General features: G+C 45.8%; 1 protein-coding gene across 8 annotated transcripts in view; it reads right to left on the minus strand.

Moving 5' to 3' along the window:
- PHACTR1 (phosphatase and actin regulator 1) overlaps nt 1-23,951 on the minus strand; it is a 521,513-nt gene that overhangs the window by 51,237 nt on the left and 446,325 nt on the right. For all 8 annotated transcript variants that reach the window (XM_024565400.3, XM_024565398.3, XM_045199434.2 and 5 more), the window contains one exon: nt 16,174-16,495. In XM_024565400.3, coding sequence (XP_024421168.1) covers nt 16,174-16,495 — 322 coding nt within the window. The remainder of the gene's footprint in view (nt 1-16,173; nt 16,496-23,951) is intronic.

A 23,951-nucleotide genomic window follows, 5' to 3' on the forward strand; every position in this document is an offset into this window, starting at 1 on the left:
TGTAGGCGCCTTGAGGGGCAGGGACCATGTCTAATTCACTTTTGTAGCAGGTGCCTAGTGCCACGTCTGACACAAAGTGGACAGTCAGTAATTGTTTGTTGTTTTTGCTGAATGAAAGAAATATGGGCTGGGATCCCTGATACATGGGTGCATTTGTAAGTGGCTGACGAACCATATTTACAGGGTATTAATTAAGAGATCTGTTTTTCATTTGCAGAAAGGCATCTGGTGGTGTATTGCAAGGCTGTGGGCACCCCTGATATGGTTGCCACTTTTATCAATGGCGTAATAACAAAAAGGGCAGCCTTATCAAACAGGTGGAGAACTGGGTAGAGAAGGAAAGGAGGGTGTGGGCAAAGTGAACATTTACTGAGTGCGTCACCCACTGTTCTAGGAAATTTCACATCCAGTATCTCATTTTATCTTTCTAATAGCAGGGGAGATGTCATTATCCTCATTTTCACAAGCAGGAAATAGAGGCTCCGAGAGGGTAATAAATCAGCCCGCAAGGACGCTGGTAGTAAAGGAAGGACAAAATCTGAACCCACTATATCCAAAAACTGAGTTATGATACTTGTAACATTGTGCACTTTCATTAAACGCATTCCCCACTAATTGTACATGTGTGAGGTGCAGAGGACATCATGTGTTCTCAACAACACATGTACAAAGGAGGCATTATTGCTTTATAACTATTTTAAATCTTGCTAACCAGGGTAAGTGGTAGTGTTCTACCCGGCCATGGTCAGGCCATACCTGGGGCGCTAAGTGTAAACGATTCACCTTAGACACGGGATTATGATGGCCGGGACGTTGAGAGGAGCCATCTGCTCATCTACTGTCATGGTTAGTGGCTTTTGCACCAAAATGGCAGAGTTGAGTGCTTGCAACAGAGTCTCAAATATTAACTATCCGCGCTTTACAGGAAGATTTTTGACCCCTGGTCTAACCCAGTATTCCTAAACCTTGTTCATATCCACAGTCCTTAGTTTTCTTTTGTCTGTGCCATATTTGAAGTTCATTTACACTATTATTTGCCATATTTTGCTGTGTGTAATGTGCTCCTGTGTATAATGCATGCCCATGTTTTTGGCCCAGACTTTCAGGAAAAAAATCTTTTGTTTTAATTAATTAATTAGTTAATTAATTAATATTTAGAAGCAAAAATGATTATCGTATTCTAGGGTATTATTTTGCATAGGGTACTGTTACAGCTTTCCAGAATTATGCTTTGGACACATAAGCATAAATAAAAGAATTAAAAACATTTATACAGATACAGAATTAGTACTACCCATGTATAATACAGATCCCTATTTTTCCCTCAAAAATTTGGGCAAAAAAAAGTGTGCATTATACATGACAAAATATGATCCTTTGTATTTTTAAATCAACACTTAAAAAAACTCATTAATTTAGCCTCCTCTTAAGCCATAATATCTTTGTAATAATAGGTTTCATGTACTAATTATGTGTTTATAACACATTAAAATAAATATGGCTATTAAAACTTTTATGGGAGGCTGTCCTACACTTGCTTCATGTACCACCACTGTGCGTATATCGCATCCGGGTTAAATGACAGCTAGGCGCCCTCTCAACCGCAGCACTGGCATTTTGGCCCAGACAACTGGTGGTGATGGGGGCTGCCCCGTGCATTGCAGGGTGTTTACAGCGCCCCTGGTCTCTAACCACCAGATGCTAGTGGCATCTGCTCTCTGTCCGGGTAACAACCCAACTGATAATTGGGTAACAACCCAAAATACCACCAGACACGGCCAAAGGTCTTTTGGGGAGGGGACCTGCCCAGTTCTCCACCTATTTGGGACGGAGACGCTAGGCCAGTGGGAACCACAGGCCTAGTGTCTCCACAACGGCTCTGCCCGTGCCTCATTGTCAGGGCTGTCCCTCGTGAGCCCTGCACACTACTCCCGGGAATCTGCAGTGTCCGCGCAGTGAGGAAGAACCGTCCGGATCCTGCCACCTGAGATTCTCACTTGCTGGGTCTCAGGCTGTCACTCTGGGGGCTGCACCAACAATTCGATGCTATTAGAGTTTCACTAAGTTATTTGCAGCCCTCATAAGTCCCCCAGCAGTTACCCCATTAAGGTAGGAGCTCCGAGCTGACTCCTGAGAGAAACAGCTTTTCTCATTACCTTGCCCAGATTAGTGACTTACAAAATGACACTCTAGTGGCCTCAAAGAGTCACCACATCTTCCAGAGTACCTGTCAACCTCCCTGAGGAAAAGCTGACTGATGTAATAAGATCTATTCTAGACCATTCATGTCAAAATTCTTTGAAGTTAAGCTTTTACTTTGCTTGGAATTCAAGTGGATCTCATTGCATGTGGGCTGTGTTCTGTTCCTCTTCCTGGTGGCTGAGCAGGAACTAAAACAGAGGTAAACATAAAGCCCTTCATCCTAACCTATATGGAGCCTTCCTTAACTCGTATGGACTACTACTGTACATAATGATGATAAAAGTTAACATTTTTAAACGCTCACACTGTGCCCTATATGGATTCATTTAGGTCTTACAACTACCCCATGAGATAGGGGTACATACTGTGATTCCCTCCATTTCAGAGAGGAAAAATGAGCACATGACCAAAGTCCCACCTAGAGGGACGTGGGCATCACTGACCACAGGCAGTAGGACTATAGAACCCACCCTCTCACGGATGTCACTGTACCACCTGCACGGAAGCATCAGCCCTGCAATGGCTCCAGACCTTACTCTTCTTCCAGAACCTTCCCTTCTCCCCACCACCACTCAGCCCACTCTTTACTACTGTCAAACAGTCTGATCATACAATGCTCCCAATTAAGACCTTAGAAGGGTCTCACTGTAAGCAATAAATCCCACCCTCTTTGGCAGGGAGTAGGGGGTGCCTCACAATCTGACCCGCTGTTCCACTCAGTCTCATCTGTCACCCCTCTTTACTGAACACCCAGGGTTTCCGCCGCAGCGGGCCACCTGCCACATCCCAGGCACACTGTGGACTTTTCTGCCCCCTCCCTCTGCACAGCTCCGCATCAGAACTATCCCTGCAGAACTGGCCTGAAGAGTGCTACTCACACTTGGGGGAGTTCAAATGCCATTTCTTTTGAACAGCCTTTCCTAACTTTTCCAAGGGAAATCGGCACCTCCCTTGTGCTCCCACAGTCTGGGTTCTCACCTCTGTCACAGCACCTGCCCCACTATGTTATAATTTCATGCTTGAGCATTGGCCCCTGCCCCCATTGACTGTAAGGCTTTCAAAGACAGAGGCTGATTATTAATTTCCTTCATATCCAAGTCCCATTTTGTGCATGTTTTTGGAACTGATGGAAAAGTCAACTCAGTATTTGGACTGAAGTCTCTTGGAACCACAGAAGGTCACATTACTCTTCCCATCATTTAATTCACTGAAATAATGATCCCTGATCCTTAAGGTCCTGCTGTTGTAGGGGAAGATCCTTGTGAAAAAATAATTCGGGTTTTAGATATAGTGATCTAGAGTTTTTTCCTAAGAAGATAATCCAAAGAGATAAAGGACAGAGGTCTATGCAAGGCAGAATGGCATGGTGCCCATGTGCCCTCCGTCCCAGGGCCGTCTCCATGAGCACAGGTGGAACAGGGAGCTTAAGGGTGTCCGTGGTCCAGTTCTGCACTCGTGGGCTGTCGGCCACTTCAGTTAGGACTGTCCAGAGTTAGGCTGTTTTGTAAGGCACAGTAGAAGAGGACCCTAAACTTTCTTTTTATATGTCATTCTATAATGAATTTAAATAAACATCAAAGACCCCAGATCATTCTATAGGGAGAAAAATGAGATTCTGTGCCTCATCTAGGTAGCTCCAAATGATGTAATTGTCCCAACAGATATTACAGGGATGAGAATGCAAAGACCCAAGAGCATTCGCAACATTCAGATGATGTTGGGCAGCTGCACCAGGCTGGAGTATGTCCATTCTATTCCCTCTGCGGGGGGCTGAGCGCTCAGCAGGCAGGAGCAGGGCAGCCTTCGGATCTGCCGCAGTAGCTAACACACACGGTCCTTGGTGGGGTCTGTAAAAGCTCTTTGTAAATGTTCATTATCCCATTTAATCTCACAAAAACTTGCAAAGTTAGGAAAGGTATCGTTATTACCTGGATTTTAGGATGAGAACACTAAGTTTTTGAGAAAGTAAGTGAAGCCATCACAGCAAGCACGTGACCTTGGGTCTTCTCACTCCAGGGCCTGTGGTCTTCCACTAACTGTGCTGTTGTATCCCAGAGGACCCTCATTATGTTTTTTGTGTATGTACATGCTCACTATGAAATGCAATTTGCACCAAAAATTCAAAAAATATGGAATATAGTAATTATCTGTATAATGAGAAGCAAAGATAGTAGATGCTCACATAACCCAATTACTTGTTTAGTATGAATTTTACTTTGAAGAGCCACAGGGTTAGGGGCTACTACAGAACACAGAAGCAGGTTTGAGTTCTAGGTTTGGGCTGTACAACAGTTCTGGTGTGAGGGGCACATGGCTGGGTGAACAGGTGTGCAGAGAGAATAGGATACGAGAGAGGCGAGAATGGTAACCAAGCTGGAAAACCCAGCCTTGGATAAGGCAGTGCTGTCAGTAAGAAGGAGGAAGGCATGGGCTTACTGTGGCCATGTTAATGATGCATTTCCTTGAGGACAGAAAGGTATCACTGTCGTCTCCTCTCAGTCCCCCACTTTATCTTTCCGCAGATCCTTGTCTCCACTTTACAAAATCTAACATCGGCATTGGCTTTTCAGGCATCTCCCGCTAAAAGGAAAGCTCACGAGGATGCAGACTTTGTTGTGTCCTCTCTGTCTCCCCAGAGGATACGATAGCCTGCCTGAATGTCTTCCTTCATGAAGAAGATGAAAGAATAAACAGTTGTTTATCTAAATCAGGAGGCCTGCTACTTACAAGAGATACACTAAACACAGAAGCATTGAGAAAGCTTGAGAGTAAAAGGGTTGTCTTAAATTGGTAAAAAAGCAAGCATTTCAAACTCTCTACTTCATCATGTCCCTATGACCCATCAGGGAGGTGAAAAACTTTCCTCTCTCCCCTCTTTCTGTCTCCGTCATGAATAACATTCAATGAGTCTTCTGTTTGGGAAGTTCCGCTCTGTCCTTTACCTGTACTAAACCAAGTAGGAGACAGGCAGATTGAGAATTCAGTGGCACCCTCAGATTCCCAGTCCACCTTCCCCACTTCCCTACCATTTAAATGTACCATTTACATTTTCGAGAAATCTGTAAATTAAAAACATTGAGAGACTGCCTTACCTTTCGTGTTTACTACCAGTGAGGGAAAGGCAGCTTGTTTTTTAATAATTCATAAAGAATGAATGCCAAGACATCACAGCATTTCAGGCCAGGACAACCGTTGGTCCCTTTTCAAGATTCATTACCACGTGGTAATGGGCGGGTGTGTGGCAGAGCATGTGACTCAAAGTTGGTGGGGACTACAGGTTATCAAACACCTTTGATACTCCTGGAGGAAATCAGGGGCAGGTTTTGAAGTTAAAAATCACTGTGTATTTCAAATCCTTAGTCTTCACTGAAAACACCTGAAAACCATTTCACCATAATTTCTAAAGAAAAATGTGTAATAAAGGAATGTTGTTTTCTGGCATCTGATTTCAAATGCAACAACTGTGAAAATGAAAAAAAAGACATTAATCTCCTCAAAGGACATGTAAAGTTTATTATCTACAAATATGACAAGTTAATGGAAATGAAGTTAAACTTCAAGAGGACCAGCTTTTGTAATTCAGTCTGCATGAGTTACAAAGAGAGTTTTCAGAGGGGAGAGAGAACAATTAGCTATTTTCTTCTTAGAGACCAAAAATGTGTGAGAAATTATGTTACAAATTGCAGTGCCGGAGGGTGAAAAATGACAGAAATAAGCACTGAAAGCCAAGAAATAATCGGCTTCACTTCAGGAGAACAGGCACACATCGTGCGTTTTATCAAGGCCTAGGACTAGCCTTCTGAGATAAGAAACTCGAACTTAGAGCTTTTGCTGTTGTTGCACTTAGTGAGCAGAAACTGTGATCTTTATATAGACCCACATTTCTGAAACATTGTCTGGGCTTGGGATGTGACGAATGAAACAATATGACATGCGGAGTCTGACCAGCGGCCCACCACGCCTGCATTCTCCATTTCTGATGGAGCGACCACCCAGGGGTGGCTCTTTCATACGACTTCATACCTAGACATCAGCCAACATCCTAGGTCATGCTTGGTTCGATGGTGGTGCCAGGAGGGCAGGGGGTGGAGTGAGGAGGCCTGTGTATGAGTCCCAGCCGGGCCATTCACTAGTTGTGCATCTTGGTCTTCAGTTCCTTATCAGCTGAATGGAGAAACCTATTGGTCCACCTCACAGGTTGTTGCGAGATCAATGGTGCTTTGTGAACGTCAGTGCTGGTGGTGGCTGTCTTAGCTAGGGGTGTGGCAATTATCCTAATCCAGTCATTATGGACACTATTTGTTGATGTATTAAAACACTTCCTTTAGCGTTTTTCTTTTTCTAAGATATTTATTTATTTTTAGAGAGGGGATGAGAGGGAGAAAGAGAGGGAGAGAAACATCAATGTGTGGTTGCCTCTTGCACACCCCTTTCTGGGGACCTGGTCTGCAACCCAGGCATATGCCCTGACTGGGAATCGAACTGGTGACCTTTCGGTTTGCAGGCCGGCCCTCAATCCGCTGAGCCACACCAGCCAGGGCTAGGGTTTTTATATTTTTGGGCTGCAAAATCTTTCTTGACGATGGTTTGCAAGATCAAAGGTTCAATATTCATGCACTGGGCCAGAGTTTCCATCAAGGTAGACGTAGGGTTCAGGCGCAGGTTCTCTCTTTCGAAAATACACTTCCTTTTTAAATCTTCTAAAGACTTCAGAAGATGTTAATGGTTTGTACAGTCTCATTTCAACCTTCCTCTAGCCAGTCTGCCCACCAACCTCGTAGGGTACATGTTTCTTGCTCACAGCAACAATAAATACCTTGCACCGAAATCTTGTCACGCCCCTTGGAATAGCAGTTAAAGTGTAACACAGTAACTATAGGCAGCCACTTACCGATGATAAGTACATGCTTTAAAATCAAAGAACTGACCTAAAATAAGAGGTTGATAGAACTCTGATGTCAAAGGGTCAGGGAAAAATGTCTACCCAGGACTTCATGAGATTTTAAAGAGATGGTCATCAACATAAGAGAAAGGAATCTTTCCCTGGAGACGCATTTCACTTAAAAATGTTTGCCATTTGTACGATGATGAACAAAATTCTGAACTTCTGCAAGTAAGCCAGTCAGGTGTTCAGAGTTTAATTCTTGCTAGGGCACCAATGCACCTCTGCTTATCATCCTGAAGCGCTCTTTTATTTGCAGGCGGAAACAACAACGATGTTTCCACCTGCCGACAAAGTTTGCAGATTGTCAAGGCTAAAAGAAACCCTGGGGGTCATCTGTTGTAGTTCAGAACCAAGAATTAGTCTTTAGAGCTTCCTGTGACCCTTGAAGTCACATGAAGAAAAGTAATTGTTACCATGAAATGTATTTACACTAGGACAATGAATGATTTGTGCTCTTTGAAAGGCCTAAAATAATTATTGAATAATAGAATTGTAGAGGTTGAAGGGATTTGGGGGGCTACTGATTTCAATTTTTTCTGTCCACTTTTGAAATTATTATATTTGCAATTTGCTTGAAGGTGGTCATTTAATTCTCAGCTAATAGAACTGATCAACTGAATTAAGATGGGAATGAGAATTAGTGGCTGATTAGGATTTGAAGTGTAAATTCCAAGACTGATGCCAACTAGATCACAGAGCTTACTACAGATATTAAAAATAAGCACTGCATACTATTTGAAATGATAAAATGTCACCTTCCAAAAATATATGAATCATCATCAGTGGAGCGAAAACTAATGAAAACAACTAGTGGAGGAAACTGACACAAACAAACAATCCACAACAAAATAAGATCAGACCTATTTGCAACTTGCCTTTTAGGGGCACTGAAGGCAAATTTTGTGTGCTATATAATTTTGCTTAACATTCACGACCAATTATTGGACACTTACTGTTATGCCATCCAACAAGATGAGTGATTTTCTTCACAAACAACTCTAGTGAGATTGGTGATGTTATTAATATTCCTGTTTGACACATGAGGAATCAAAGGCATAAAAAAGTGGTATCTCTGAGAGTGAACCCTGCAGCTGGATTCTGGAACCCACATGGTCAACCATGACGAGGGCCGTGCTCCGGCTTGGCCACACTGCCCAGGGCAGCCCTGTGACTTTGGATAAGTACGGAACTCTTCAAGTTTGCTTCCGCTGGTCTCTGGTTCTCTCCGCTGCACCCCTCCCACCAGGTCTGGTGAGCCAGTGTTGCAACTACCTAACCACATGTTATTTTTTAGTGTCATCAGGCTGCGTTCAGGTTAGGGTCACGACGAAGAACGTCATACAAATGAGAACAGATTTAGAATAATCTTGGGAGAACATCAACAAGATGGTAAAAGGTCTAGAAACCACCTCAATAAATGATTACATGAATTTGGAATTATTAGCATAGAAGAGGGAAGACAGACAAAGTAAGCTATCTTCAAAGATTTGAAGGCCTTCACAGTGAAAGAAGATTACAAATAAGATTGGGGGATTTATAATAAGTAAAACTTGCAGCTTAATATAATAAAGAACATAGTAATCAGACATTGCTGATAATGCAATGGGCTAACTTGGGACCTAGAGAGGTTCCGTTTCTCGAAGAGACTAGAGTACAAATAGTCAGGAACACTGCAATGGGTGGGCTGCTTGCATGGGTGGTCTCCGAGGTCCCTTTTAATTGTAACATGACTATTCCAATGTATGGTCCAAAGCCAGACATTACAGCTGTTTAATTCTTCACTCAATTCTCATGTTAACCACAATGTTTCATCAGCAGCAGACTGCAGGTCTGGGCCAGTGCCCCGCAGGTGACATTCTGTGAGACTCAGGGTCTTCACAGCACAAGGCCTAAGTGTTCGGTCATGTTTCTTTCTTCTTGCAGTGTTTATTTTTTTGCGGGGTGGGGGGTCACTGGAAATTGCCAGGAGAAGAGAGAAAAATAATTGTTTCCTTCTGTATTAAACTTAGAACAACAGGGAGAAGTTTTAGAAAATAAAAAAAAGAATGACATCCCTGGAGTCAGTGACAGTTCCTGCACTAAAGTGACAAGTGGCCTGAGACCTTGTTCCATCCCCAGATTCTGCCAGGACTCCTAGAAGACAGTGTGGATGCTCAGAAAAATCTCTCAACCTTTCACGGTTCGGGAGGAAAGTCTTTCTTTTTCTGAAGGGCAAGCTTCTCCAAGTGATACATGCATTAATTCTCTGTGTCCTGGCTGGTCCATCAGAACAACCCTGGGCCTTGACCTGGGATGGGAGGGAGGGAGACAGAGGAGGTAAGAAGAGCCTGGGGACTGCCTTGGCTCATCTGCCAAGTTCATGCCGTCCTCCTGCTCACTCCCATCTCCCATAATGTCTGCTCTCCCACCACCCACATTTGTTCTCTGGGATTCACTTTGATGAAGAATCTGACTCAGTTTATGTCAAGACCTACCCATTAGTCTATAGTCAACTGATATTCTACAAACACACAGAAATTATGGAACTGAGGAACACAGTGTAACTTGTTGCTTAGTATTTCCAGCTGAACCTTTTCAAATGGCATGCGTTAAGTGGAAATATATTTAGCAATATCCTCCTAGTTCACTGTCATGAGTATCTTTTTCAATTGAGTGAAGCTCCTGAGAGATACAAAAACTTACTGGGTACACAGCAGACACAGGGATAGGAAATTGTGTTGACTGTTAGGTCTTTAGGAAAGCAGTTGCACCAAAATGGAAAGAGTTCTGGATTTGCAGCCAGAAGACCCCAGACTGGAAGGCGCAGCCCCTGGAGCTGCTACCTAGGGCGGTGCTTTCCAAATTGTCTACAGGAGGGACCAGTTCTGTTGGTGGGTTGGTTGATTTACCTATGGTAATTTTCAGTCCTTCACAAATAGATGTTTTTGTAAAACTGTAATAAATATAAAAAAATGAAATTCTTTTTATTGTAAGATTCAACAGACAAAATTAGTCTGTCAAGTTGCTATAAAAGTGTGTAAAGCCTTGTTCTCAATTTCTGTACCTGGTTGCGGATGGGTACCAAGCAGTTGGTGGCTCTCTCTCTGAGTAGCTGGCACTGCAGGACTCAGCCTTCCTCAGCTTCTGCATGTAGTCTCCCAAGGTGGGGTGAGGATTAAGATGATAACAAAGCTGTGCGATCAACTAAAAAGTGCCGTCAAAAATTTAAATTATTATTGCCCTCATTAACAACAACAGTAGTTGAAAATGATGACAAGGGGCTGAGTACATTTCTGTTTTTCTGTGAAGGTAGCTGTTAATATGGCCCAATAAAGTCAGACTTACTCTCAGCAGCCACTTCCCTCTGAGTCACGAGTTTCCCAAACACAGAATGCCCGGTGGAGCCGCAGGAAGGGAGAAAGCCACTGAGAGTTGGGAAACTGCAACAGAAAGCTCCCAACAATGTCCGCCTTTCCTCTGGGTCTCTGCTTGCAATTTCCCATCCATAGAACCCAGTCAACAGAGGTCACTAACCTGAGACCGCCACTGAAGGTCCCTTTATGCCAGATCACCACTTTTTTCTTCCCATGCCAGAGAACTAGGTCAAGGAACATGGCTTAGCATCACAGTGGGGAATTTAAGTCACCTCCTGGGCACAAGAAGGGTGGTATTTGAACACACACACACACATACACACACATGCACACATCAGAGCTATTCAGAACCAGCGTGAGTGCTCTCCCCAGTGGTGGGGAGGCAGGGTCTGTGCTGCAGGCCCACCCTCGGGGCTTTCTTGGCAGATCTCCCAGCAATGCCATTGGGAGAAGATTCTAGTGTAAGAGGAGGCTGCTCCCATTGTTAAATATTAGAGGCTCCCATGCCTCTGAGCAGACGACAGTGCTTTGCCTTGTCCATTGGCAAGAACCAGGGCACACATCTCCACCTTTCCCATCCCTCTGGATTTCCACCACTGTTCTGCCAGCTCTCATTTTTTCTGATTTTACATTCAAATGGGCATTTTCATGTCATAAAAGAAACACCCATAAAGTAAAAAAAATAAACAGTACAGAAATATAGGGGACTGTTCTGTGTGGCAGTGGGAAATGTAGACCAGCCCCCACTCAGAAAGGCCAGTGGGGAGTGAGTTCTGGCACACAGGACCATTGCCCACAGATAGGTTCTCCTGTGGGGAATCAGGCCTGCATTGTTCCTAGGCTGCTATGAGGTTTGCTTTTGCTAAAACTCCCCCACCCTGAATTGAGGCAGCAAATGCTTACTGCATATCTTTAAAGTAACTTCCTAAAATCTGAGCTAAACCTCCCAAGTATGGAGTGTAACCAGTTCAACCACTTTTCCCTTTACATTTGCAGATATCCTTCTTCTTTGATGTAATTAGCAACATCCTCTCCTTTGTTTTCTGTAAAAGGTAACCACCTAAAGTGAACCTATGCATAGTAAATGAGGACCATCCTCAATGTAATGTATCCAGAAAAACAATAAAAGCCTGTCCAGGAAGGGGTCAGGGCCCTCTCTCTCACTTAGAGAGTGGCCATGCTGTCCCTTTTCTCCACAGGATTTCTGTAGTCCATGTGAATTTGTCCGTTGCAGCCACACACACCCTGCTGGCTGGGGTCAGCATCATCTGGTGGCCAGGAACGGGGACCCAGGGCTATGAGACACAGTTGTGGACAATACACCAACTTGGTTGGAGTATGTGCATCAGCTCAGGAAAGGGCAGACAACACCGAGTGCTTTTTGGTAAGGTTGTAGGGTGTGTTGGATTTCAGAGAGAAGGGGATTTCTTCCAAGGTCGCCCTCTCTTGCGACTGCTTTACATCTGTACTCTCTTTAGTAAGCAGGAGCCTTACTCTCTCTCCCAAGCATCTGCCACAATCTCGCAGGTGTGGGTGGAGCAATTAAGAGCTACAAGGGCGCTCACCACTAGAAGACCCCTGTGAGAGGATTAGTTGGAACGTGGACCGGGTCAGAACACTAGGTTTCCCGCCAGCTGCAAGCAAAAGTCCATGCAATGAGAGGTACACTATAGAAACACTCACAAGCCCATCCCCGCGGCACAATCCCCAGCTAGGTCTAGCTTGGGAGAACGAGCAAAGACTTTCCCTTTAATCAGCTTTAAAAACAGCAACTAGTTACAGGGATATTTTAAAAGCATCTCAGCAAATTCTTTCTTTCAAGCCACCTCTTGCGGTCCTTTCGATTTTGCCTTTTCCCTCCATCTGCCTGCATAAGGAAAAGCAGATAGCAAATGAGCGTTTCTGTTTCGATCAGACTCGGAAGATCGCTTTCCAGAAGGAATTAGTGTTAGTCACAGGTTTTGTATGAGAGCGTTTGGCATTCGCCAAGCTCCGAAGACAAAAGGCACTTCCTCCCCTCAGCTGGAGAAATCGGGTGTTCCCACGTGAGTCGGAACCTTGCAAGGGTGTCTGGGATCAATTCCCAAGATGTGCAGGGGCCTTATATGGACCTCCAACACCAGTTAATCTAACTTCAGGCTCATCCTGGAAGCAGGATATAAAGGTCCGTCACCTAATGTTTCGAGCCCCGCCCTTGCAGTCCTAAATGCTTGGGGAGGATCTGAAACCCATAAGCAGGGTTAGTGTACTTGGAAAGTCCAGTACCCCTCTCCCTGATGGTCTTTCACCAGCAGCACATTCCGACCCACCACACTATATCCCCCAATAGCTAACTAATTAGGATTCAGCACAGGTGGCGGAATCTGAAGACAACAATCAAAAGTAAAAAGGAGCCTTTTAATAGCAAGAATGGGCTCTGGTTTATCTAAAGAGCAGGAAGTTTATCTGCGTGTGTTACAGCAGCTCCTCTGGGGAGCGGTATGTAAGATAAAGGAACTGGCTCTCTAAGGAATAGCAGCAATGTTTTCGGCTAATTCAGCAGCTTTTTAAGGATGCTGGATGTCTCCCAGATAGGGATCTTTAGATTTGGAAATATGGGAAAAAGCAGGGAGAGAAGCCCTCATAGTCAGGAAAGCTTAGACAAAAAGAGAAGGGACCGATGAGTGGTGAGTGCCAGGTAGGCCCTTCCTGCAGTTCGCCCCAGCTGCAGTTCGCATCACAGGCCCCCCCGATTAGCTCAGCCAGGGCAAGGGTGTGAGCGCACTCGCAGCTTTGGCACTGGCGCATGCATGCTCGAAGCACATGGGAGGAGGCATTGGTCCCCCTCACCTCCCCTCCCCCCCCTGCACGCAGGAGCAGCCTTTCCCCTCCCAGCTCCTGGTGCAGTCACAACAGCCAGGGTCCACCCTGGGACCACGGTTCTGCACAGCGCCTAGCCTCGGTGGGCGCTTAGCAGCAGACTTAGAACTGGCCCAGAACTGGCACAGACAGCGCGTCTTGAAGTGGAGTTACAGCCACGTCATCCCGGAGGTAAGGGACACAGCCCCCTCGCTTTGGGAGGCCCCAGCGTGCTTAATTTTGAAAAAGGAATTTCTATTTTGTTTGCATTTCTATAACTGGAATAGGGGGCATTTCTCAACCCCGAAAAGGTGTGTAGTCTCTTAAATGTTTTGGTCCAAATGGGCAAGTTGGATGAATTCAGCCTTCCTCCCTGTCCCACTTAATATCTGGGGCGGAATTAAGATGGGGAATTACACTCAATGGGGAATGTACATCACCCTGCTCTGCATTAATCCCAGAGGGCTGCAACCTCAAATAATTTAGCAAACAGATGTTCCTCACTATCCCCCTATTCATTTCATAATATACTCCTTAAGTCAAACGTTTGGCAATCTAATCAGGCTTAAATTTTAAAGGACTCATTATGCTTATTTTGGAAGGTTGTGTGGATTATGTATGTTGTAGAAAGTTGAAGTAAGTCGTAGATGGTCTGTAAGGAAGGAATTAAGAAAGTGAAGGAAAGGAAAGTATAGGATTGTGAAGGAGGAGGGTAAGAAGGAATAAAGGAAAAAGATACCACATTCATGTGTGGCATGGGAAGTGGAAAGGAAATAAGAAGAATAGTAAGCATCTCAGTCTTTGAAACACTGCAAATTCTAGACCTAGGAACTACAAGGTCCTGAGGACAATTAACTCACTGCTCAAACTCATTGCAGCTTGCAGAACAGCAGAGGGCCTGTCTTTCCAAGCAGACACTCAGGTGCTCTATAGGCCCCTCCCCTCACTGGGGAGTCAGCAAAGAATGTTAGAGCTGGCGGCCTTCAGCCACTTAGGCCATTCACAAGAAATCAAGACTAATAATGGCCTGGGATATATTGTACAAACCACTCAGGCTTTCTTAGAAAAATGGGGAATTTGGCATAAAACAGGTATCCCCTATAATCCTACAGTTCAAGCAACTGTTGAAAGAGCTCACCAGACTTTTAAAACATTATTAAATAAACAAAAAAGGGGGAGTCAGGAAACATCCCCCAGGAATTTAACCATGCTAGCAATATATACCTACAATTTTTTGAATTGTGATGATAATTTAAAGTCACCCATAGACAAACACCTTGTGCAAAACAGGCCTGCAGGTCTTATACAAAGATCTGTTAGGGGAAGGCAGATAAGAAGGCCCAGTTGCACTATCAACTTGGGGAGGAGGGTATGCTTGTGTTTTCTCTCCAGAAGGACCTTTAGACCCATTGACGAAGAGGGTGAAGCCATATCATAGAAAAGGCTTCCCTGGCCGTGACCCACCTTCCCCCCTTTGGACTCTTCCAACTCAGGATTCTCCAAGCTGTGCATCACCCACCCTGAAGTGCAATTCCATCCAGTACTCCTGGAGCGATATTCACCATCACCTAAGAGGGGCTTTTTCTACCAATTTAAAAGGACAAATTGATAAATTGCAGCTAGAATTACGTCAGCAGCTGCAGGACATTCAATGCCTGACTAAGCAAGAGGTTTTCCAAACCCTCCGTGACAATCTCAACTGGCTAAACCCTCAAAAATGGTTTGATGGACTTAATCTGAGAATGTGGGTCTTTGGAGCTGCTGGTTGCTTACTGATTATAATAATGTTCTGTGTATTCCACTGCATTTGCAAATTATTTTCCCAGGGTCATGTGAGAGACCAGCAAGTAGCAAGTTTTGTGGGATCTATAGCAGTCCTAACTAAAAACAAGGGGGGAAATATAGGGGACCATTCTGTGTGGCAGTGGGGAATGTAGACCAGCCCCCACTCAGAAAGGCCAGCGGGGAGCGAGGTCCAGCACACAGGACCCATGCCCACAGATAGGTTCTCCCGTGGGGAATCAGGCCTGCATTGTATCTAGGCTGCTATGAGGCTTGCTTTTGCTAAAACTCCCACACCCTGAATTGAGGCAGCAAATGCTTACTGCATATCATTAAAGTAACTTCCTAAAATCTGAGCTAAACCTCCCAAGTATGGAGTGTAACCAGTTCAACCACTTTTCCCTTTACATTTTCAAATATTCTTCTTTGATGTAATTAGCAACACCCTCTCCTTTGTTTTCTGTAAAAGGTAACCACCTAAAGTGAACCTGTGCATAGTAAATGAGGACCATCCTCAATGTAATGTACCCAGAAAAGCAGTAAAAGCCTGTCCAGGCAGGGATCGGGGACCTCTCTCTCACTTAGAGAGTGGCCATGCTGTCCCTTTTTCTCCACAGGATTTCTGTAGTCTGTGTGAACTTGTCCATAGCAGCCACAACACATGGACCCAGCTGGCTGGGGTCCGCATCACAGAAAGACACGAAATAGAAAATCAAAAGATTTTTTTCCCCATTTCCCCACTGGTCATGATTATGTGTGTCTGCTTTCAAAAAAGGTTAAGGCTTACAGAAATACAGTACGTGCTAACATATGTTACTTTTCCCTTTTGATAAATGTGATTGTTCTCTAGGTGGGCGATCGGCCACATTATTTTTTCTTCCACATTTTCCTTGACATTTGGATTTTGGTCTACCCCCCCACCCCGGCCCCGACCCAGGGACATAAGCCCTGCCCTGGTCTTCACATCCCTCTGTCCTGATCAAGCCCCCAGCCCTTCTTCCCCCTCCCCAGCCAGGTCCTCCCCTCCAGCCCTTACCCCGCCCCCCCAATTACCTTTCCAGCCTCTGCATGGTCATGGCCAGTGTTTTGTTCAGCTCGTCTATCATCCTGCAGCCCGAGGGGTGCATGGGGAGGGAGCCGGTGGCGGAGGGGAGATGCTGGCCGAGGCTGCCATACTGCAGCTGGTGCTGGATCTGGGACGGCAGGACCGTGTGGTGGTGCTGGGCCCCACCCTGCTGGCCACTCTTCTGGGCTGCGTAGGATGCCAGGGAGAGGTCTGGCCCCCCTACAGGCATACAGATCATGACTTTCTTTGGAGGTAGCGGAGGCGACAGTTTCACTGGCAGACAAGGCAATTTCACAGGGGCACCAGGATCTGCAGCAGAAGGAGGGGAGAGGCAGATGTGAGTCTGGGGCACTGGGAGAACCCCAGGACACAGCACATACCCACCGTGGGGCTGTGGCCTTTGAGGGGCCCTGAGATAAAATGCACCCAGTGAAGACACCAGCAGGGTGAGTGCTACTCAGCAAGCACCCACCACCTCTCATTTCCTGCCTAAAGTATGCTGGCCCACGGCCCTCGGGGATTCAGGCATTGGTGCTGTCTGCCACACAGGTCAGGCTGAGGCTCACAGCAGCAGGAGACGGTGAACAAGTGCAATGCACTCTTTTGCTCAGGGAAACCCACGAACCTTCAAAGAGACCTTTGCTATGATGTGCCATGATGCCTACAACTTGGCCATCACAGTGTGAACTTATCCTTTCAAACAGGCAAGAGATTAGAAGTCAGCCTAGGTTCAAGTCCACTAACTGCATATCCTTCCACAAGTGACTTTAACATTGCCGACCTCCATTCCCTCATCTGTAACCCAGAGACGGTCTCCACATCTGGTGGTTGTTCTGTGAGGATCTGTTGCCACATGGAGGGCTCGGGTGCCCCATGTGGTGCTGAGCTGTGGGCATGCTGGTTGCACTGGCCCACCCATTCACACGGCATCCATGGTGGGCTGTTCCAACTGTGGCAAGGCTCCACCAGGCACTCGGGGGGCCTGGTGGAACTGGCCCACACCGACCCACTGGTTCATGACAGCTGTGCTGAAGCTTCCCAGAGATGCTCCAAATTAAGGAAAGTTAGGGTTAGACCAGCCAGTACTCCTGGACAAACAGCCACGTGTCCACTAGGAATTCTATCAAAACTGGCAAGGAGGAAATGACAAGCGGGACCACCTTAGTGGAGATGGCTACTCTTATTGTCCCAGGAAAGACGGGCTACATAGAGAACCTGTTCTCCCTCTCATCTGCCTGCATCTTCCTTCTGGGTGTTTCATTACACATGAGCATAAATTAAATAGGGATAGACAATGTAAGTGAATCATTTAAAATAATGTTTGGCTCAGTGGGTTTGGTGAAAAGGGAGGAAATTAAGAAAAAGGTTAAAACTAGGTGGCATCGTTGCCTCTCAGTCCCCATCTTTCTCCAGCACTGTGGATGACCTGGGTGCACCTGGGCAGCTCCGATCTTCAGAAACTTGGCAGTGCCTATTTTTTATATCTTTATGACATCTTAATACCTAGTTCTTGCTTACAACAGGTCTGGAGGCAGGATTTGAAGCCAGCTGTACAAGATCAGTCATTCTGAATTTCTGTCTATCTCTTTATCTTTTTGTCCCTTGTAAACTTCTGTGTTCTCTGTCCCCCTGACCGTGACACTAGCCTGGGACCTCACCTATTTTATGTGGATAAAAGGGTCCCAGCCCTCTCATCCATTCCCACCTGGCACCAGTCATCTCTGTGAAGCTCAGGTCATGCTCGAGGTCCCACAATGGCTCCTTGCTCCAGTCAATGCTGTAAGTCCCAGTGTAACTCTCGGCCACTCCTGTCCAGCTCCCACGTCTCCTTGGCCTCTCTGGTCAGGCTAGCTTTCACACTGGGTTTCCCAATAACCATGCTCATCCCCTCAGGGGCTGGGGTCCTCATGTTCTGAAATGCTGTCCCTGCTCCTGCCTGATGATCAAAATTGCATTCACCCTCCAAAGCACAACAGAAGACCCAACTTTCCCCTTGCAACCTTCCCTCCCCCGAACCTCTGTGACTCTGATGGTCAGCACCCCCACTTAATTTTGCTTGATTTTGTGCTGGTTCCCACCAGTTCCTTGTCCTCTCTGCTGGCTCGTGGATGGTTCCGCCCACATGCATGTCAGCATTCCCCACAGGGTGCCTGGTCAGAGCAATGGTGAGGTGCTGGACTCTATGACCCAGAGTTCTGGCAGCCCTGTGATTCTCAGTCACAGGGGCACACTAGGATCATTCTGATGCAGACCACCCACAAACCCACTCAGGGATCCTACCTGGGATGGGGTGGGGGGGTCAGCTTTGTATGTTTAACAAATTACGTTTGAAAACTACTCTTAGACTCTTACTCATGTCCTTTTCTCTGGAAACAAACAAAAATGGCACCAATGCTTAGATCAGAGTTCTAGGACCACTTGCAACCATTCCCTGGCGTTTGCTAGGAGTTTCTGTTCCTCGGCTTCATCTGACCCACTGAGTCAGAACCTCTGGGCCAGGTATTCAAATTTTAAACACGTGGGCCAGGATTTTAAAGGCTTCCCAGGTGCTTGCCATACATGGGGAGTTGCGAATCACTGATTCTGGGTGCTATATTGCATGGAGTATGATGCTACCCAAGTCTGGGGTATTCCAGAGCTCAAAGACCAGGATGCATCTCTTCCATCCAGCCCCCATGCAAATGTCCATCCCGAAGTCATCCATCATCAAGGTCTCCAGTGTCCATTTCTATGCCCTCAACATGTAAAAAATGAAAGACCAATATGCAAGAAACCAAGTTACTGCAAGGCAATTAGCCTAACATCTAGTCACCTAGGGACCAGCTTGCCTAAATCTAAACTTTGCAATAAACCAATTTGTCCAGTGGCACTTTCAATTTAACTTTATATTTATAAAAATCATTTATCATTCAACATTTTGTGAATGATAAGACTTCTTAACTCCTGGTGAGTGGATTTTTCTATTTTATTTGCTTTAGAATACTTTAAGGACATTTTAGACAGGTTTGCCTAAAAAGCCTTTCTTCAAAATTTTGTCTCAAGCAAGAAGTAATTAATCAAAAGCTTAGCTTTTCTGACAGTGTTAATTCAATGTATCAGACTCCTCTTGCCTCCTCCTCCCAGGTTCTGAATTTCCCTGTGTGTTTTGCAGCATTTGTTAGAGGAATAAAGGGATGTGTCCCAGTGCTCGTTTCTGTTCAGCGAGGCACTGGCACTTCTGTGGTGAGAATGATGGAGTGAGGTGAATGGGTTGGTACTGAACTGCATACCGCCCACTTTTTCTTTCCCAGATACCAGATTCTTGGGGGTAGTGACTTCATCAACCTCCGCAGGGGGATTGGAGGGAGGCAAAACCCCGGGCCTCCCTTCCAGACATTAGGACTCAGTAGGTCTACACTGGGGCTCGGGGGTCTTTTTGGTAAATAAGCCCCCAGATCCTTCTGACCCCGGTGGAGACCACACTTGGAGAACATGCTGTTAAGTTTTTACTGGACTAAGAAGCACAAAATCATCACCGAAATTTGTCTTGCTGAAAAATAGAAGATAAACTGTAAAAACCACACATTCATTTAGCTCTGTTAACATCAGCAAATTGCTTAAACTCTTTGCTGTTCAGCTTTCCAGTCTGTGAAATGGGGATGAATAGATATCTCAGAGGACTGTTGTGAAAATTAAGATGAAATATGTAAACTGTGTAGCCTATGCAACCTGGTAAATAAATGGTAACTGCAATTCTTGTTGCTCCCATTATCATCACTATTGAAGTGCTTCCTCAGAAAGCCGGCCTGTCCTCTGCTAGACTGGTTTAGGTGCCCACCACTGGGTTCTCGCAGGCCTCGCGCTTCCTTTTGTCATAGCATTTCACGTAGAGCCCGTTTAATCCACTTCTCTTCTCTCAACTTGTTGCTGCTCTTTCTCTCTTTCCCTCCCTCCCTCCCTTCCTTTCCTTCCCTTCCTTCCTTCCTTCCTTCCTTCCTTCCTTCCTTCCTTCCTTCCTTCCTTCCTTCCTTCCTTCCTTCCTCCCTCCCTCCCTTTTTTGCAGTAGGTGGATGTAATGCATTAATTAAATCACACTGGGTTTGGCTGTTTCCTCACCTGTTCACTAGCGCAGTCTGGGCCTAGTGCATAGCAGGTACTCAGTAAACATTTGTTGGTTTTCCTTCTTACCAATCTTTAGAGCAGTGTGAAAAGGTAGAAGTTAGTGATCTGTTTCTCTTAAACTAAGGCTCAGCTGATCAAAGTACGGTCTGAGGACTGGAAGCAGCAGAGTGTGACAGGCACGCAGATTCTCAGGGCACGGCCCAGACCTCCTGAATCAGAATCCGCGTTGTTACGAGGCCCCACTGAACTCTGAGAAAGCAAACCTTTAAGAGCCATTCGTTGGTGAAGAGGCTGCTTCCTCCACAGACAAAATGATGAGAACCCTGAAACTTCCGGGGGAGGGAGGTCTTGCTCTCTGAGGACTGGGCATGGGCTTCAGGAAGTTTCTGCTGCAGGACTGGTGAAAACACCACTAGCTTAGAACTCAGTAGAGTTGGGGCTGAATCCCAGATCCAAAATCAAGAAGCTCCATTCCTTTGCCTAAGACATTTGGCCTTCGGGAGCCTCGGTTTTCTCATCTACAGAAAGGGCATATTATCCGCCTCATGGGTTTGCTGTGAGAAGGAAACGGATGAATGTTTGCACAGCCTCCATGTAGGTGCTGAGGGGACATGTGCACTGAAATCCAGCCTGCGCCACCCCAGAGGAAGGGGCAGCTTTATTTAATTCATTCCTCCAGAGGGCACGTTTTTATAATTTTACAAAATCTCCAAATAGATTAGCAGAGGACCTGAGTATAAAATAACCCCAGTACAATCCTTAATATGTAACAGGAGTTCAACAGATAAGGTCTTCATGGATTCTGAAAAAATAGTATGTTCTCCACCTCCCCCACTGGTGTTGTGAAGGTCAGACAAGGTTATGGGGACATGCTTTGCGAATTACAAACACTATAGACATTTGCAGTGTTACTAACGGTGCTCTTGCCACACCTGTGAGAGTTCACCTGGTCTCATGCTTTTCCATTTGCGGTGGGAAGATGGAAACCAAGAAAGCAATGGAGAGTATGGTGGTTCTATTGTAAGTAGGAGGAAAAACCAGGTGAAAGTGAATCAAGCAGTGGAGCAAGGAGGCTTCCAAAGGACCATCTTTGCGGTTTGCTGTGTTGGACAAAGAGCTGCAGGGAGAGAAAAGGGGGGGCTGTCCAGGTTGTTTCCCTGCACACAGCCCCGCACCAGTGCTGAGAAGAATGCAGCCTGGTGGTGAGAAAACCTGGGAAAGATATCTAACCTTTTTCGGGACTTTGGCTATTTTCCTCTAAAAATCCAGGGGTAAAAATGCCTCGTTTACCTTGATAGTCCCTCACTGAGTAACACTTTGCATGTCTCTGCTACATGACTTTTAAGGGCTGTTGGGGGACCCACTCGACCTCCTGCATTTCTAATGGTGGCGGTGGCTGGTCCCTCTGGGCACACATGTGCTGACCTAGAAATGGAGGAGTCCTCTGCAGCCAGACTGATCGAGGTGCAGTGTATTCATAAAACTGCCAGTCTCTGGAGTGGAAAAAGCAAAAACGACCAGTTCCAGAGAACAAGGAACATAAACCCAAACTGTGAGTGTCAGAGAGCCATAAAACCCAAGAAGGCTATATTTTCAAACATGACACAGCTCTGGACAAGGAGAATGAAACCCTCAGATTACTTCGGTAGCTGGCTCTCTTGCCATAGGACAGTAGAATGAGTCTGGGTGAAATGACTACACTCCTAGCCTCTCTTCTCACTTTATTAACACCTATTGCAAAAGCCATTTGTAACTGTTGCTGTATCAGAAGTACCTGTTAATGATAGTAGCACTTAGTGTCTTAATGAACAAAGATGTTAAGAATTTCTCAGCCATTGCTGGTTCTGTGAGCAGAGGTAGCTAGATATTAATAAAAAAAGGGAGAAAAGGAAATCAGACATTATTAAGGATAATCAACTAGGGAGCATAGGCTTGCTCCCCTAGGAAGTTAGTTTCACACACTCTCCAGGGAACCACTGGTCCTTCCCGGCAGATCCTGGGGGGGAAGGGCTAGGACATAAAGGGGAAGGTAAGCACATGTGCAGTGGGAGCCAAGATGGTGACCACAGCGACCTGTCCATCTAGCCTGGAAAAAGGACAGGACTGGATAAGAGACACAACCCTGGAAGATCTAAGGAATGGATTGGTTAGGAGGTGGACCCATCAGAAGCCCATGAAAGCTTGGGAAATTGATTGGTTATTTGAAAAAGTGACTGGTCCTTCCCAAGCCAGAGATAATATACTCCCAGCGAACAAAGGGCTCTCACTCTCTCTCTCCCCTTCTAACATGCAGTCGTCCATTTGTTTGTGCATTTTCTCCCCTTAGCAACCATGAGGCCTTAGCTGCTGCACGGCCAGCGGCTGCATGGATCACAAACACAGGCTCCAAGTGGGAGCCTGGGTACAGCAGCACAGCAAGAGATCACAGCTGGGAAAAGGCTAAGAAACCTGGACAGGGCCTGAGACTGCTGATGCTGAACCAGTGGCAGAGAATCTGTAGACGCTGGTCTTTGTTTTTCGTTCTTGATGAAGACAAGGCTGGACTTCTTCCGTGGCAGGATGGATAGAGAAGAGGCGTTGGGCCCTCAGGGGCAGCCCTCTAATCTTACCATGCCACGAACCCCCACCCATGGGTCTCTCGAAATGCTTCTTTTGAGATCCTGTGAAAGAACACCATTCCCATGGGCAGCAGTTCTAGTAGGTCAGGAATTTTGGTCTCCTTTCATAGGTACAGACATTCCACCCAAAGACATACAGGCCTATAAGAAGTGTACTAAGAACTTAAATAAGGGTCCAGTGTCACTGAACTACTAAGTCAACTCCCAGCTGCAAGAACGACGCTCAGAGGGGCTCATCAATTCCTTCAGGCCATCCTAGCGATTCTGTGGCAGTGTGGTGTTTATTCCTTGGTAAGATGCCTGTGAAGGTAACCTATGCTGATTGGCCCCTTGTGGTGAGAGGGATGGTGTAGAGGGAAACCAGAGTAACGAAGAAGTTGTGTTAAATGTCTGCCCGCCTGGCTTGCTCTCCCAAGGCTGATCAGTACCTGGAGGTTACAGCAAATGTCTGACATTGGTGAGGAATATGTCCTAAGACCTTCCAGAGACCTAAAAGTGAGGGCTCTTACAGCATACAGCACCAGCAAGTGACTTTGCTTCAGAGCCACTTTCCACAGAGAAGCATTTTTGTTTTTAAACTGGCTCCACCTAAGGCCATCTGGGAGGATGACAGGTGGAAAGGCACATGCCTCACTGAGACGGAGAGGCTGGGCTGTGGAGGGGTCACTCGCCAGCTGAGTCACTGGGCATGTTACCTTTGCAGAGCAAGTAACTGAGTTAGATTTTTTACCAAGTAAAATTACACATCGTCAGGAAACTCTTCTCAAAGTGTCAAAACTGTAGATGTCCCTATAATCATAAGAACAAACACCTGTTGAAAGATGAGTATTTTGTTAAAATTCATAAATCACCTATATAAAAACACATCATACTGTTTATTTTTGCAGTAATGATGAGTACTGTTGCCTCCCTGGGAGACTGAGTGAGAAGAGTGCCTTTCAGCTGATAACTGAGCTGTTGAGCCTGAGCCCCCTGAGGCTGGCATATGGGGGGTGGTGAGATGGTCCAGAGATGGACAAATGAAAGGAGCACGATCTGCCTGTGCC

The sequence above is a fragment of the Desmodus rotundus genome, chromosome 3 (assembly GCF_022682495.2).
Source record: "Desmodus rotundus isolate HL8 chromosome 3, HLdesRot8A.1, whole genome shotgun sequence".
Lineage (NCBI taxonomy): Eukaryota > Metazoa > Chordata > Mammalia > Chiroptera > Phyllostomidae > Desmodus > Desmodus rotundus.